Source organism: Melospiza georgiana, chromosome 8, assembly GCF_028018845.1.
Source record: "Melospiza georgiana isolate bMelGeo1 chromosome 8, bMelGeo1.pri, whole genome shotgun sequence".
NCBI classification, from domain to species: domain Eukaryota; kingdom Metazoa; phylum Chordata; class Aves; order Passeriformes; family Passerellidae; genus Melospiza; species Melospiza georgiana.
This window is the reverse complement of record NC_080437.1, coordinates 23,292,235-23,309,205: the sequence shown is the minus strand read 5'-3', so window position 1 is coordinate 23,309,205 and position 16,971 is coordinate 23,292,235. Positions and strand designations below refer to the sequence as shown.

At 54.3% G+C, this 16,971-nt stretch overlaps 1 protein-coding gene across 1 annotated transcript; it reads right to left on the bottom strand.

Annotated features, from left to right (window-relative positions):
- Positions 1 to 482: 482 nt before the first annotated feature.
- Positions 483 to 4,680, bottom strand: GOT1 (glutamic-oxaloacetic transaminase 1). The gene is made up of 9 exons (XM_058029506.1): positions 4,469 to 4,680; positions 4,008 to 4,189; positions 3,326 to 3,449; positions 3,029 to 3,141; positions 2,719 to 2,823; positions 2,014 to 2,164; positions 1,713 to 1,878; positions 1,442 to 1,584; positions 483 to 1,181 (listed from the first exon to the last, which is right to left on the bottom strand). Exons 1-9 carry the CDS (start codon positions 4,581 to 4,583, stop codon positions 1,042 to 1,044), a joined length of 1,239 nt encoding a protein of 412 aa, XP_057885489.1. The 5' UTR covers positions 4,584 to 4,680; the 3' UTR covers positions 483 to 1,041.
- Between the last annotated feature and the right edge of the window lie 12,291 nt (positions 4,681 to 16,971).

Genomic DNA, 16,971 nt, shown 5'->3' with positions numbered 1-16,971 from the left:
TTCTCAGTGCCAGAAACACAGGCTGTTGCTGGCAGGCCCCGCTGAAGCAAGTAGGAGTAGATGGGGGTTCACTAGGAGCCTGCTGAAAAGGATGAACAGAAGAGATCTGCTTTTTGACACCTGAGGGGCAGCCCAGGAGCCCTGGGCCAGGGAGGGATGGACAAATGGAAACACTTGGCCATCCAGAAAGCAACCACAGACAGACAGATAGACAGGCAGGATGAGCTGGGCAGCACAGGGCAGTGGGGCAGAAAGAACACAAGATGAACACAGGAGGAACTGGTTGGCTTCATGTAGTCACAGGGAGCTCAACAACACTCTCCCAGTAAGACTCCCCTCATCAGAGGTGTAACATAGGCTGAGAGAGAAAGAAACAGCTTGAAACAAACTGAGTAAGTGGACAAATCAGGATGTTGAGGCTTTAATCTCAGCTTGGGAGAAGTCAATGTGGTTTGAAGGCATGACATCACACACGGCAGGGGTAGCATTCAGAGACAAAGGTTTAATTTCATGTCAGCAACACAAAGAAGCAATTATCACAATTACAAATATTTGCTCGTATAAGGCTCAGAAATTAGGAAGGGGTGGGACGGGTGGAGAGAAGCTAGCAACAGCTTTACCCCTCCCCAAAACACTACTGAGTGACATCAGTTCACAAGCCATGTGAGATCCCAACCTCTGTGCTGTTATCACACAGTGCATTGCACTGGCACTGGACTTTGCCATGATCAAAATGATCAGTTATGTGGAGTTGATTTGGACGTGATAAAGATGCAGCTCTGAGGGCCTGGAAACCAGGCTGCTGTTGTGAAACAAGAGCCAAAGTGGCTCATGCTGCCCCCACCTCCTGGGGGCACTGGCTTACCATATTGCAAGGACCACTTAAAAAATGTCAGAAGACGATTATCCCTGATTGAGCTACTGCTCCCATCTTTATTAAACCCCAAGAGGTGTGGGAAAAGGCAAGCCATGAGCAGAGAAAGACATGGACTACACACTATAGCTTTGGTGACTTCATGTAAGTTTGGTTGTTCATGTGCTTCATTGGATTTTTGTGACAGCTTCATGGATGGACTTAGCCACATAGTCCAGGTTCTTGGTTGTCAGACCACACATGTTGATGCGCCCACTAGCCATCAGGTAGATGTGTTTTTCCTTGACCATGTACTCCACCTGCTTAGCTGGGGAAACAATTGGACATCAGGTCAGAGTAGTGACCCACAACTCAGAAAAGCCCAAAGAACTAGTCAGGGATGCTTGAATCTTTCACAACAAGCAGAAAAGTTCAAGCACTGGCCACTAAAATACTGTCTGGTGCTTCATCCCTCCCCAGCCACAGACACAGTGATACCAAAACTCCAGTGAGAATGAGAGATTCCCACTTAGACTGCTTCAGCCCAGTTTACCCAACCCTCCCTTCACCAGCCCACTGGATACTCACGGTTCAGGCCAGTGAAGCTGAACATGCCAATCTGCTCTGTGATGTGGTTCCAGGTGCCTGGGGTCCCGAGGGCCTCCAGCCGAGAGCGGAGCTCTGAGCGCATCAGCAGGACCCGATCTGCCATTGTCTTCACGTTGCCCTTCCTGCAGCAGGCACGAAGCACAGCATGAGGGTGGGCACCTGTCTGGTTTGAAGCCATCTGGCCGAGCCTGACACTCAGGGAGACAGCTTCCCTCCCTTGCCCTCTCCCACCGGCCCTGGCAACACGTACCACTCATCAAAGAGCTGCGGGGAAGCGAGTGTAGTGGCCACGATGCGCGCTCCCTGCGAGGGAGGGTTGGACCAAGTGGTGCGCACAATCTTCTCCATCTGGGACAGCACACGCTGCACGTTGTCTGCATCCTTCCCCACCACCGTCAGGTTCCCCACCCGCTCATCTGTGGAGAAGCCAAGAGATGTGAGCCATTGGTTCCACATGTTGTGGCAAAGCAGAGAATTCCCCACCCCTCAGCATGCCAGCCCCATCTGCCTGGGTATGATGCTACTGGGCCAGCTTACTGCCAGACACTCACTGTAGAGCCCAAAGTTCTTGGAAAACGACTGTGCACAGAAGAGCTCAAAGCCCTCGGAGACAAAGTATCGCACAGCCCAGGCATCCTTGTCCAGGCTGCCAGAGGCAAACCCTTGGTACGCTGAGTCGAAGAATGGAAACAGGCTCCGGCGCTGCAAGGAGGAACAGTGTTAGAGGGAAATCCCCTCCCCACAAGCTCTTTTACCCCCCACAGTACTCATAGGAGGGAAAAATGACCACTGAGTTCCTGTGGGAATTCAAAGGAAACATGGTCCAGCAACACCAGACTGAAATACTCTCTTTCTACTGGCGGGAAAGAACAGAAAGACTAAAGTGGTCAATAAAAGTCAATGCAGGAGAAAACTGCATTTGAGGACATGAGAAGTGCACCACATTATATGCTACTATCCAGCATCTGCCTGCAGATTATCCTTCCAGCAGGAGACATCTCACTACAGCCCATTCCAGAGTGTGAAAACAAGAACTTGGAGGCACAACAAGAACTGCAGTGCATCTCTCCTCTGCGCACAGACAACCAGCATTCTATTGTCCACCTCTCCCTTCAACACCTGCCTTGGGGGACTCTTTCAGATTCTGCTACATCTCATGCCATTCCCTCAAAGCCCATTTCAGATGCAAATGCTCTGGCTGGCTCAAGAGCTATTTGCCCCCTCAGCATTGCTTTAGCCCCAGCAGCAGCCCATACCTTCATGACAGCAGCAATCTGCTTCCACTGGTCAGGAGTAGGGTCTGTGCCTGTTGGGTTGTGCGCACAGGCATGGAGGATGAAAATGGAGAACTCTGGGGCTTGCTGAGGAGAGAACACATCTTGGTCACACACTCACATGGACAGAACTGGGCCCCCACAGCACAGGGAGAGGCCTGGAGCTGCTCTGGGCAGCAACAGCCTCTTTTGCAGTGATCTTCTTCCCAGCACTGCACACCAGAGCCTAGCCAGGTGCAGATGCTGACAGTACAGCACCACGCTCAGCCCATCCCATGCCAGTTTTACTCACCTCCATGTCATTCAGCAGCCCCTGGAGGTCCAGACCCCTCTTGGCAGCATCCCAGTAGTGGTAGGTTCTAATATCTTTGAAGCCAGCTTCCATAAACACAGAATTGTGGTTCTCTGAGGAAAGAAATAACTTCTCAGAAAAGCACACCCTATCACCAGCAAGCTTCCTTCTCCAGCCCCAGGACCTCCCCTTACACACATGAGAAGGCTGCTCCCTCACTGCCCCGGCCCCTGCAAGGAGCAGGGCTGTGCCTCCCTCGCTCGCTGGCCCTCAGGGCTCCCTGGGAGCAGCACTCACCCCAGGTTGGAGTGGAGACGTAGACGGGGGTGGCTGTGTTGTTGTTGCCATTGTACCAGCGCCTCAGGAAGTCGGCACCGATCCGCAGGGCGCCCGTCCCACCCAGGCACTGAACGCTGCCCACCTGCAACAGAGACACTTGCCAGCACTGCCACCCAGCCCAGCAGCGCCAGCAGGGCATGGAAAGAGAGCACAGCATTGCAAGAGTGAGACACGATCCCAAACGTGTCCCCTGGGGTCAGCTCAGTCAGAATGCCATCCCCTTCCAGTGGTCTTCAACCTCTTTCAGTGCTCAGGCCCATCCTGACAACTTCTACCATTATAAATAGACTCTGGCCATTCCTGTTACATTCTGGCACAGAACAGATTCTCAGCTAGTAGTTTATTTCAGGAAAGGTGGTGTATTATCAGACTTGGGTTTCCTGTGGGGAAGCTATTAAAAGATGAAGGAAAACACAGATTCCGATCACAGGCCACATTCAGCCTTTCCCCAAAACCAAAACTACCTGCACAAACAGTTTCAACTGCATGAGTTCATCAAGTAAGCTACAATCAAGAAAGACCATGTCTGAGAAACCCCCAAATCCTGTCAAAATACAGGACCTCTACACATTTGTGCCCTTCTACTTAGTCTGCTGTAGAGACACCCCAGGGCCCCCAGTGCTCCGTGTCCACCACATACCCGCTTCTCCTTGATGGCAGGGCTGTCATCCCCCAGGGCGATTCGGGAGGCGTTGGCCCGGAACTCGGGCAGGCCCAGGATGGGCAGATACTCGTGGTTCAAGCTGTTGTCGTTGGCGATCATCTGCTCCACCTTCTTCACCACCGGCAGGACCCATGGCTGCCCCTCGTCCGTGCGGTAGGCTGCGGGAAAGGGAGAGCCGTCCTTACTGCACCGGGGGGACGCTGCCCTGCCCGGGACACCGAGGACGGCGGCCCGGCCAGCCCCGCGACCTTGACGCCCGCTGGCCCTCGCTGCCCGCCCACCCCCCCGCGCCCGGCCGCGGCCCGGTGACCTTTGGGGCCCGGGGCGCACCGCCGCCGCCCGCCCGCTGCAGCAGGGGCGGAAGCCGCCGCAAGGGCACCGACCGACCCCAGCCGCGGGGAACTACCCCGCCGAGCGGGACGGGGCCACGGACTCACCGCCCACGCCGAGGTTGACCTTCCGCGAGTCGCTGTCCTCCCGGAAATCCGCCGTGAGCTTGAAGACGGCGACAGGCGGGGAGTGGGGGACGGCGGCGAAGATGGAGGCGGCCATGGCGGCGCAGCCACTGCGTACCGGTCCGCTCCGGTTCGGTACGGGCGGCGCGCGGCGCTGGAGGAGACGCTCACCTTCACCGGCGGGGCGGGGCTGCCGCCGGCCGCGACCAATCCGCGCGCCGCGCCCGACCCCGCCCCCGCCGCCCGCCAACGGGTGCCCGCCGTGCCCCCGGCGCCGCCGGGCGGCCAATGGCGGCGGGGAGCGCGCCCGGTGACGCGGGAACGCAGGCACCGCCCATGGCCGGCCGTGCCCCCGGGCCGCCGCTCCGCTCTGCCGGGGGCCGGGCCCGGCTGCGGGCGGGCGTGCAGAGCCGCCACCGGCAAGTGGCGCCCGGTGCTGGGGGACTCCCGCAGCTGCAGAGATGGGGAGGGTGTCCCGGAGTGCAATGCCCCGTGCGGTACGGGGTGCGGCGGGGGATGCCGTGCCGCCCCAGGCGGGGCTGCGCAGCTGCAGCGCTCGGGGGTGCAGCGCTCGGGGTCACGGCACAGCCCCATTGGCACCCGGAGCTGCAGATCAGCCCTGGAGCGCAAAGGCGAGGTGAAGGCAGCCCCGCAGTGCTGTGCCCGGGGTGCAAGGCTCGGGGGCGCGGGCAGGTGTCGGGGCACCGTGCCCAGGTGTGACGGGTCCGGGCGGGCGCGGGGATCCCAGGGCTGCAGTGACGGGGGGGCGGGACGGGGATCGCTGTGAGGACGATGGGTGTTTCCAGAGGCACTTCCCTAATTCACAGCAGGTGAGACGCTGTGGGGTTACCCCGAGAGCCTCCCAGCCCCGAGGAAATCCCAAGGTCACCTGTGCGGGTCTCTGCTACCCCTGGTTAGCTCGGCACATGGCACTGATCCGTGGGGTCTTCCTCGCAGCGCCTCGCTGCCAAACTCCCCGCACATCGCGCAGGCACAGCGCTTCCCACGCTGCCCCCGGCCCTCCGTGGCCCTTGCGGGCCGCCCTCCAGCCCCGCGGGATCCCCGGGGCTCCTGGGCACGGCCGCCGTCGGGGGCGCGGCGGTGCCGGGCGGTCCCGGCAGAGGGCAGAGCCGGCCCGCGCATCCCGCTGCTGATCCCGCCGCCCATTCCGCTGCTGATTCTCGCTGCTGATCCCGCCGCTGATCCCACTGCCCATCCCGCTGCCGATCCCGCCGCCCATCCCGCAACCCCCGCGGGGAGCGGCACCCACGGCTCCGGCCCACCCGAGGCTGGCCCCAAGCCTTCCCGGGGAGAGGGGTCGGTGCCTCCCGGTGCGTGGCTGTCTCTGTTAGGGACCAGCCACCTATCTCGAGCAGCTTTTGAAGTTTGTGAGAATCTGCCCTCAAACCTGCTACATCTGGGAAAGGCTTTGAGGGAGACGGGAAGGACATCTCAAATAACAGCTCTGACAGCGTGACACATACCTCACATACCTGCCTTCGTGACATAAAGGCCATGCTGTCCCTAAATGCTTTTGCAGACAACCGGTGTTGTACGCTCCCTTTGTTAAGTCAGCCAAAATCCCTCTGAAAACCAGTTTGGATCCTTGTCCCCTGCCATGCCCAAGGTGGCTCCACAGCCCGGCTGCCCAGGAGGGAGCCCAGGGGCACAGCCCTCGCCTCCCCCGGCTCCGGGCAGCACCTGGAAGAACTGCCCAGTGCACTTTCTGCTTAGCATGAGAGTGGGGAACAGGCAGAGCTGTCTGTCGGCACAGTAGCGTGCCAGCACTTCTGCCTTCAGAGAAAACAGAATAATGAGAAAGGCAGAGGAGCAAAACAGCAGTGATAGACCAAAGCTTTGGCCTTGGTGATGTTTTTAGTCCACCTTGGACAAAATTTCATTCACACCTGGAGAAAAAGCTACATGGAAACCCCAAAAGAGCTTGAGGTCTGCTCTCTGCAATAGCTGTGGACCTCTGTAAACACCTGACCTGGCCAAGCTGCTGTCGGGGGCATCCAGACCCTAACCCTAACCCTACCCTTAAATCTATCCCTACCCTTAACTCTAGCCCTAATCTTAACTCTAATCTCAACTGGATGAAGAATTTCTGGGTTTCTCAAGGTCAGTGGATTCTGCTAAATGAGAGATGCTGGGCAAGGAAGCAACCGATGAAAACAAGGGCATCAGAGGGATCTGAGGGTAGCCCACTGCAGGGTGAGTCATGTTTTCTGCTCACAAAGAGCAAAGCACTGCACAAGTGGAATGCTGCAATGGGAAAAACAGACAGATCCTATTTCTGGAGCAGACAGAAGTGCTAGGGAGTCCCCAGACTATCAGGCTCTCACTGCACTTACTGGTTTCTAATCCTACCACTTTCCAAAGAGCACTGGGATACTTGGGGACATGGCCAAGTGCTTTCCCAGTGCAGAACAGGGAAGTCACAAAGGCACAGGCGTGCTGCCTGCCAAGCTGGCTGCACCAAGCTGCTGCCTGGGACTGCCAGAGCAGGCTGAGCAGTGCTCGTTGCAGGAAAAAATGCAGTTTCCCCAAATCAGCACCGTTCTGTTCCCCTTCCTCAGGAGCTCCTGCTGGGCAGTGTGAGCTCAGTGCTGCCAGTCTGGTGCGAACCGTCTGTGCCGCTGCCTGTGCCTGCGAGGCCGGGGTCGCTGACCCAGCAGGAGTTACCTGCCAGAGCGCTTGGTGCCTCCGGCTCAGCCGGCATCCCGTGCCCTTGACGGCACAGATGGGACTCCACTGGGAAGAGATGCAAGAGTGAGACAATAAGAGACAAAGCAGCAGGCTGTCGGGCCCCCGAGCTGGGTGGCTTTGCGTTAGCAAGATCCCTCTGGCCCTGAGCTTTCATCTCCTCAGCCTACACAAAGGGTGCCACCAACACGTATGTAAAAGCAGGAGGAACATGGGAGCCAGCCCTGAGGCATCTCTTCCTTCATCTCCTGCCTTGGACTGACAGCCAGCAATGACCTGCCACTCAGTGGGAAAGCTTGCACACCTTACAGAGAGCGAAGAAGCCCCCGGGCACGCACGGCCGTGCCGCATGCAGACAGGGCCCCCCGCACTCAGCTCCTCTGGGAGCCAGAGGCAGGGGAGCTCACAGCCAGCCTGGCTCCTGCAGAGCCTGCTGCAGGGATACAGCCACCACTGGGGACCAGGTGATGGCCTCCCCACACCAGCAAGCCTCCCGTGGTCTTGGAAAAAAATGCTTTTTATGAGGGTGAGCTGCACTGACCCCATCCCATTCACTCCCTCCCACAAGATTCACCCTCACACCCCTTTGGCCTCTGCCTCATCCTCCCTAGAGTGCCCTGCCCAGTGCTGGGACACTGTCGATCTTGGCATCACAGAGAGGGTTTAGCAGCCTGCCCATCCCAGTCCGAGGCTGGGGCAAGCAGTGTGTGGCATGGAGCAGAGCTGAGGCCATCCCCAGCGGGTGCCGTGCGGAGGCTGTTTTCCCAGCATCCTCCAAATACAGATGTTTTCTCAGTGCAGGATCCAGACAGAGGAGGGTAAAATGTTTTCATTCCAAGCTCTGGAGGTCAGGTCATGGTTTGTCTAAATGGCTTTTGTTGCTGTAATTATCAGATTAGCTGATCTCTGGCGGTGCATTTAGGGGCAGCTACATTAACTGTGGATCCTGACCCCTCCACTGCCACCCTGCCCAGCTGGGACGGTGGCTTTGCAATGGAGCAGTGGGGATTGGGAATGTCATGAGAGCCAAGTGAAATGCTCAGGATTAGTTTTGAGCTGGTACTCAACTGGACCCAGGCCTAGGCAGTATATTTGAGGAAGACAGCAGCAAGACTCCTTGACCTCACAGTGTACTGAGCTGAGCCTGATCCTTCCCTCCCACTCCAACCTGCAGTGCACAGCAGCCATGGAGCCCTGTCCCGGGCACCTGCCTGCCGCTGTGGCTGATGCTCAGCATGCAGACACGGCATGAGGGCATCTGTGGTGCCTTCCCTCGCTCAGAGCTGGTGGTGCTTGCAGGCACCAAGCCCAGCCAGTCCTAGGGGAGGATGGTCCAGAGCCTCACCCTGTGCCTGGCCTGCGGGAGCCTGGGGCCGTGCCTGGCCGCAGGGCGCTGTGAGCCTGGGCAGCCCCAGCAGCAGCCGGCAGGGCACAGGAACAGGAGCGTGAGATACCAGGCGAGACACAGAGCATGACAGGGAGGAGAGAGCAGGCTGAGGGACAGATAAAGAGGGATCAGGAGTTTCCGGCCCCCGCCAGCCCCTTGCCGGGTCCGTGGGTCCATCTGTCAGCGCCTGCGAGTGCTGATGGCATCGGGCCCTGGTGGCAGCGGGGGCTGCAGGTCCTGCCGAGGGGCACCGTCAGGGGCGGGTCGGGCCCTTCCCGCGGCTCCGGGGCCGGACAGCGGCCGGGACGGGCCCTGCTCTCCTTCCCGCGGCTCCGGGGCCGGACAGCGGCCGGGAGGGGCCCCGACAGTGCCTTGCAGGTGCCCCCCAGCCTGGGCTCCCGGGCACGCTGCCTTGCAGCACCCACCTCCTGCCCTCCTGCCCCACCAGCCCCAGGGCACACACAGACAGGGAGTGCCAGGGCCTGCACACACTGGCACAAAAATAATCGGTTCCCACTCTGCTGAGCAGCAGATCCACACCTGAGCGCTCAGAGACTGTCTGCTTGGGCACCGTGCCCGTGGCAGCCCCCTGACACATCATCCCACCTCCCCTCTCACCTGGCTGGGAGAAACAGGAGATTCCCTTGAGTAAAGCTGGAGGTCTATAATGAAAGAAATCAAAATCAGAAAATATGTTATTGTTTGTCCATAAAACAGCTTATTTAAAATGTGACTTCACTGCATTTCAGTTTCTGAAGTTTTATAATGCCAGAGCATAACATCCCACTGAATGAATGCTTCTGGAGCAGAATATATGTCTTGTCTTTCAAAGAATATTTCAATCCCTTCAAATACTGTAAGAAATTTCAACAGGAAAATTTTTCCTTTAAACATCATGTTCCTACAGGAAGTTTTGGCTTCAGTGAAACATATATTAAAAAAAATAGTGAAAGCTATTTTCCTGGTATTTTGTTAGTTTTTCTAATTGCCACCATGACAGAACTTGGTTAGCTCCAAGTCCATCTTTGCTTCCAGCTGAAAGCCAGAGAACAACCCAGGGCAGCAAGGACAAAGTCTGTGCACCCCAAAAAGGAGCATATCCACCCACCTAATCAGGCTCAAACCTCTCCAGCCACTGCAGCTTCTTGTGCACAGCCAGAGGTTTGCTATTTCTCTAAAACCATTTTGCACATTAGTTCTGAGGTCCCAGGAATCCTAGCTTGGCTTATGGACCACTCATAGCCATGCTTGCCCACTCTGTGTCTACTCATTCCCACAGGCACTCAGGAGTTTCCCCTAATTTTTGCTTTTGCATCAGCACCTGCTGGCAGATATCAGGGCACTGTGACCTGCTCAGGCACTGACACCTGGTACCCTGGTGCATTGAAGGTGGTTTCCTAAGGGTGTAGAAGACCAGAGGGGGAAAGGACAGGCACTTCTATGTCAAGGCATGGACTTCTGCACAGCCAAGGAAATGGGTTTTGGGATATCTGACATGAGGAGATAGCTGCCATTCCCAAAGTCAGCAAGCCTCCTGGCCAAGCCTCTGCCCTCTCCCCAGTGAGCCTGGCTCAAAGGTAGGGATAGAAACACTGGATGAGTTGCAGGGAGCTGCTCTGCCATGGTGTACCCAGGCTGCCAGGCAGCTGTGGGAGCTGTGCCCATGGGGCTGAGGCAACTGAGCACAGCTGGTCCCAGCTGGACCCCTCTGAACAGGGTGTGTCCCCCAGCACAGCCAGGACAAGGCCAAGGAAAGGGAGCTCAGCTCTCTTGCAGGGAGCCCAGTACTGCGGGTAGCTTCTGGACCTTGGTGTAGGAGCAGATTTACTGAAAACAATTTATTTAATATCAAAAATAATTTCTTGCAGCGTTTCAGCTGGCGTCAGCCAAGCGCTTACTCACCCGGGAATTCAAACAAAGGCAGGGCTGGCGCCCAGCCAGGGGGTCGGGCGCTGGGTGGTCGTGTCCATCCCGGCCTTGGACACGCCTCTGGGTCACTTGCAGGCTTGTGGCATGATGTCTCCATTTATTTATTGGAAATGTTTGAACAGGAAATGCTAATGGTTTGGGTTTGTGGAGACAGCTGGAGGGGTCCGGACGGAGCTGCTGAGAAGGGGAGGGTGCACTGGGACAGGGCAGGCCAGCAGAGAAGGGGGAATCAGTGCTGCCACTGGGGATTTGTCCCTTGCGTTTGTGGTGAAGAGCCCAGCGGGAGGTGAGGCCAGGGAGAGCCCTGCCAGCTCTGCTGCCTCCTCCTTCACTGCTGCCTGCATCCCACAGGACAGGGGTGCACAGCAATGGCACTGGCAAAGTCGTGAAGGAGGAACAGCAACCACAGGGCATGGCACATCTGATCCCATCGCTGGCCAGCTGGGTCCCCATTAGCGTGGGAGAGATGTGAAAGTGCCGCCTCCCCCTACAAGGGGGTCGAGAGGTTCCTATGCAGCCCAGCTCTGGAGCGGGCTGTTCCTGCATTTGCTGATAACAGCGGAGGTAAAGCCTGACCCAGGAAAGCAGGCAAGATCCGCAGAGATAAACTCCCCGCAGCAAGACAAAGGCACTGACCTCCCCACTGCACCAGCTGCCGCATTCCCACAAGCACAGCAACAATTGCCCAGGAGCAGCCCTGAGACCTGCACCCAGCCCCACTGGCCGGCCACCAGGAAAGGCCCCCACGGCAGCCAGGAATGCCTCTTGTCAGGATCACGGCACAGAAACCACAGCTGGGGGTTTGTAACCAAATCTGCTGTCCATATCATTTTTCTGAGTAGTGAGAGCAAAGAGCTTGCTGCCATTGCTGGCTCCTCATTCAGCATCTTGGCTCTGCTGCATTGCACAGCCAGAGGGATGCTGTTCAAGCACTCCTGTGTATTTCCCACCTCACTTCTATGTGCACATTTGCAGTACAAACAGGCTTTAAGTTTCATTCCCAAACACAGCCAGAACTGTGCTATGCACTCACTGATGCAATTCAGTTGTGAGTGCCTGGAGCTCCACGCACCCAGAGCACACCCAGGGTACTGAACAGCAGGCAGGAGCTCAGCTCTGTCTCCCCCTGCCCTGCCTAGGTCCAACCCATGGACCAGGAGGCTGGAGCCTGCGTGGCATTTCCCCATGTCAGGTCTGCCCCGAGAGAGCATCAGCTGAAAAAGGCAGAGGCACTTAATGGGATTTGCAGAACACAGCTCAGTTACACACCATACGGCTGTTGTCTCAGGCATGTTTTCAAAATCTTTATCTCTGCATCATTACACACTGATCTACATTTGAAAATAATCCCTTCAGTTCCCTACCTCTGAAATGAGGATAACTATCCTTCACCTCATAGCAGGGTTATGAGGATAAACAAATTAAAGACTGTGATATTGTTGCAAAGAAGGTAAAACAAGCCCCTGTGACAGACAGCCCAGGGGCAGGGACCAGCATCAGAGCCATGCATGCCGACCCACGTCTGCACCATGCTAATGACCCCAAATCCCAGCGACAGGTTTGCACTGTCTGCATTCCCAGGACGCAGCTGCACGCCTGCAGAGGGGCAGTGCCCCAGCCCGGGATGTGCACCTGTGCCCTGAGAAACGGGAGAGCAGGGCTGCAGGGGGAGCAGGGGCTGGGAGGGGCTCATTAGTAGCACAAAGTTTCAAGAGGACATCAGAGGTCCTGTGGGCAGTGGGGTGCAGCAGGGCAGCTGTTCCCTCTGCACATCCCTCCCCACAACCCTCTTCCACTGCCCACAGTCCTGCCCATCCCTGTCCCTCTGGGTGCCCTGGGCTGGCAGGGACAGTGGGCAGATGTGCACTTCTGCAGAAAGAGCTGGTGGGGGAGAGGATGAGCTGGACAATTACTGTCTGGAAAGTCTCACCCGGATCCCTAGTAAAATAATGGCACAAATATTAAGAAAAGGAGCTCTGTAAACATCTAGAGGATAATGAAACCATGAGCTATAAGCAGGATGGGATTTGTAAATAAAGGGCTGTGCCAAAAACAACAAGCCCTCCATAATTGTTTTGGATAGAGGGACAAGATTAGTGCGGGAAGGGGACTTGGCGGATGTCATGAGAGGAGACCTGGAAGCACCGAGTTTGTCCTCCTGCCTGGCCATTAGAGTCTCTGGCATGTTTGAGCAGGTTTAAGGAGGCTGACCTGTACAAAAGGTGCCGCTGATGGCATGGCTGGCACCTGGGAACATACCTGGCTTCTGCAGTTGGACACCTGCACTCCCCCAGCCTGTCACACCAGCACTGCAGCAGCTGCTCTCACACTTTGGCCACCTCAGAGCTGCCAGGAGAGAGCAAGGCTAAACCTGAGGCTCCATCCCAAATGAGACACATCTCGCCACCACATCTTACAGGGCTAGGACCCATGCAGTGCAGGAATAAGCCAGCTGGACAGTCATGGAGTGATGGAATGAGAAATAAAACCAAGCAAATCCAGAAGCAGGAAAATAATGCTGGCACCTTCCATGATGTTTCCCAGGTTTGGACAAAAAGCTGTCTTTTGTGAACATCATAATGGCATGTTCTGCAGGACTGCAGGGTTCCCTGGTGCTCTCAGGAATCATCTTTTTGGCCAGACATACAGGAAATGTGCATGCACCTCCTTGCAATCAGCCCTTTGAAATGCTACGGTAAAAGCACACGTAAGCACCACCACTCATCAGCACTGCACAGGACAAACTCGTCCAGTGCAGACATTGCAGGAAGGAAAAGCAGAAGCCTGGCCAAAAGGTACCTGATTTGTGCTGCAGCCCTGGGTGTCTGCAGCAGCCAGCGGTGCTGGGCTGGATAACGCACGCCCGCGGCACGCAGGGCAACGCTCGCTCCCAAAGCCAAGATGAAATGCACCATATATGGTGAAGGTACTGCTAGTCCATGGCTTCTTCCTAGGATCTTCTGAGGAAATCCTGCTTGAAAATGGGGAACAAAGACGTTTGACTGTGTCTTAAGCAGGGATGTGAACTGCCCTCAGGACCAAAAGGAATGGCTTCAAAGAAACAGGGAGCAGTGAGGTGTCAGAGCCTTGGGTATCTGTGAGGTGCTTAACAACATTCTGGTTGTTTTAATTAATACTGATTGCCCACCCATTTCCTACACCCTGATTGGCCTCTAGAAGTTGTTCTCAGCAGGAAGAAGTTGCTGCAATGGTGTCAGCACTGGTCTCCAGGTACCCATGGCAGGCACAGGCCAGCTCAGAGTTGGCACCAGTTGGCACCACACTGGCTGCAGCCCTACAAGTCATGGAAAAGATGGAGTACCTGCTTGTGGAATGCTTGGTGTGTTGGCTGTCCCTCTGGGTGGCAGGGGCTAACAGAAGACTCTGGCTCTGACAGGAGTTGGTTTGGGGTCCTGAGGGTGAACAACTGGATGTGAGCTCAGTGCTGGGACCACATGATAAAATGCAGTCCTGGGCACCAGAGCTGGGAGTGCAGCAAATGGGAGTTGTGAGGCACTGCAGCACAGGATGCTGACCCTGAGATACTGTGAATAGCCTGGTGTCCCACTTTAAAAAGATACAGATGAAGTGAGACATGTAAATGTGATTCCCACCCCCCCATATTTCCCACAGCATCCAGCAGACAGAGTGGGGAGGTATGGGCTGGAAGGGGAAAGACACAAGGTGGCTTGAAAACTGAATGAAGTGATGGAATCTGCATCTTCAGACATTTCCAAAATTGAGCGGATCAAGGCCCAACCAGCAGGCTGTACTGCCAGAGTCCCTGAGGCCAAAATTATTCTGTGAAATGAGAGAGAGTGCAGAAAACAGGCACAGAAAAGCCACAGTTGCAGGAGAATGCACCCCACAGTGACAGAATCAAGCTCAACCTGTTTTCTTCTTAAAAAAGCTCAAGAAATTTGACTGCTATGCACAAGTACTCTCATAGTAAGAAAATACCATGTGCTAACATCTTTTTATTCTAGCCAAAAAAGGCAGAACAAGAATCAATGGTTGGAAATTAAAAGCCAGACAACCCTGCATAAGAAATACGACATACATTTGCTGAGCAATGCTGATTAGCTGGTGGATTAACCGTCAGGGATTAAATAAGACCAAACCATGAACTCCCTTGCTCCTCCAGACCTGATGCTTTTGTGCATTAGTGAAACCCCAGGTTATTTGGATCCAGAAAGGGTAACAAGACAAGGCAGTTGGGTAAATCAGCATAGGTGATCTAATGACTAACTCTGATCTTAAACATCGTGAGCAAAAATACCTCATGTTACTAATGCACATAGAAAAACTCCCATTGCACAAGCTCCGTGTAAACACTGGACAGTTGACATCTGCAAACCCACAGATGGAGGGGGACAACAGTTGTTGCTCCTGTTTTAGAAACACAAAAACACCCAGCCCACAGACGACCTGCAGGGGCCTTGAGACAGGGCTGAGACCAGGAGTGAGGCACGAGCTTGGAACACCACGAGTCTGTCAGCAGTGAATTCATGAGAGACATGGGGGCTGCCCCAGGATGCTCCTGGATGCTGCGTATTACACATGTGGCACACTGGATTGGGAAGAAATGGCCTTTCTGTGCAGAGCTTCGGGGAATCACACAAGGCATATGACCATTCCAGGAAAAGCAGGGTCAGAGAGATGTACAGAAACAGGGGAAAATTTGGATAGGGGAAAAAAAAAAGGAGTAAATACCAAAAAAATCCAAACTAATAATACCAAATAAAATAACAAAAAATAAACTAAAATATCAAAAAAAAACCCCAAAACTCAAAAAAACCCCAACCAATCAACCAAAAAAAACCCCAAACCAAAGAAAACAAAACAACAACAACAACAAAAAAAAGCCACAAATAAAACCCCACAATAACCCCCCCCCCCAAAAAAAAAAAAAAAAAACAAAAAAACAAAAAACAAAAAACCACAAACCAACAACAACCTAATGGAAACCTTCACAGCTGAAGCAAAACACACCTGGCAAGGACCAGTCCTGAATAGACTGGCCACAGGCAAAATTACCTTCCCTTCTTTTAGTATCTGTGTTCACAGAATTATAAAAAATAAGCCTGGAAGGCCCTTGAAAGGTCACCTAGCCTGTCTGCCTGCCCCCAAACAAATCAAACCCTTCCTGGTGGAGCTTTTGTCTCAACTCTTCCTCAAAGAAGCCTCTAGTGGTGACGACGGGTCCCAGGAAAAACAAGTTTTAATCCCTTTCACCGCAATCATTGCAGGGTGAGTCTATGGCTTCTTCTACCCACCTGAAAACAAGCAATAGCCCATTATCTCATACTTTGTAGCAGGGCTTTATGCATTTAAAGACTTTTATCTTATTTCCCTGTAGTCTTTGTGTTGTGATACTAAGCTACCCTTCAGCCTTCTCCAGTATGTCATGTTTTCTGAATTTCTGATCTTGTTCTTCCCTGGGCTTTCTCCAAGAGCGGCAACTTGAAACGCTGAGCCCCAAGTGGGATTCAGTGCTGAGTCTGACACTCTTTAAATGCAGCAGGATCACATCAGGTGTCTTACAAACACCTTGTTCATATGTCCTGGTCTGATTTTGCTCTTCTCACTTGGGCTGCTGCTGTCTCACGCTCCCTGCAGGACCCACTGTCATCTCCAGCTACTTTCCCACAGAGCAACCTCACTCATTCCCCAGCCAGTGTCTGCCATGTTGATTTTTCCCAAATCACAGAAGAGACTTATATTTGTTCTTATCAGCAGGTTTATTTCAGGTTCTTCACCTTCTCAAGAAAATCATTCTTGCAGACTGGTGCTGCAGGTGAAAATCACTGATGAAAGCACCGACTCCCCCTAAACCAAGACCAGGCCCTGTCTGAGGGCTGAGCATGGGAAAGTGCCCTTTCAATACCTTTTCCCAGTCAGCTGTGTCCTCATGTAGCCACACACTCACCTAGACCACATTTCTCCACTACTCACAAGAATTCAAAAATGTCACGTGGAAATGGGACTAAACTCCTGTGAAAGTCAAGATTTAGCACATCTTATCTTTCCTATGTCAGGCAGCACGGAAATCCTCAGGTAGAAAATTTGGTTGATTCAGCTCTTAGCTGATGGCCAAAGCTGTCACTTACTGCTTCATTATCCCTGCTCTTGTGTTGTGTCACTTAATGATGTATTTGCCTGTCTTCAGTCTGTTTATGATCTGTTTATGTCAAAGGTCCCTTTTCCCTTTACTTCTGCACCCCTAGTCTTGAGTAAAACTCAGGAACTTGGAAAGCCACAAAGATTCATTTGGGAAAAAAAAAAAGGGAGGGAAAAGAAATACTCAACAACTACATCCTCAGAACTCACATGTTTATCCAAATTCATCTGAACCTTCTGGGGACAGTGACTTTTTAGGGTAAAATGAAAACAAGTTCAAGTGACTTTTCCATCCCTGCAACAGTACAGTAATTCCAGCCAATCTGAGACAATTTTCCAAGAA

What these genes read in the sequence shown, in the direction of transcription:
- GOT1 (XM_058029506.1), bottom strand. Translation starts at nt 4,583, where the DNA reads ATGGCCGCCTCCATCTTCGCCGCCGTCCCCCACTCCCCGCCTGTCGCC. An exon ending in CCGCAGCTCTTTGATGAGTG is followed by an intron (nt 1,585 to 1,712) that starts GTACGTGTTGCC and finishes TGCCTGCTGCAG; the next exon opens with GAAGGGCAACGTGAAGACAA. An exon ending in CAGCTTCACTGGCCTGAACC is followed by an intron (nt 1,182 to 1,441) that starts GTGAGTATCCAG and finishes TTGTTTCCCCAG; the next exon opens with CTAAGCAGGTGGAGTACATG.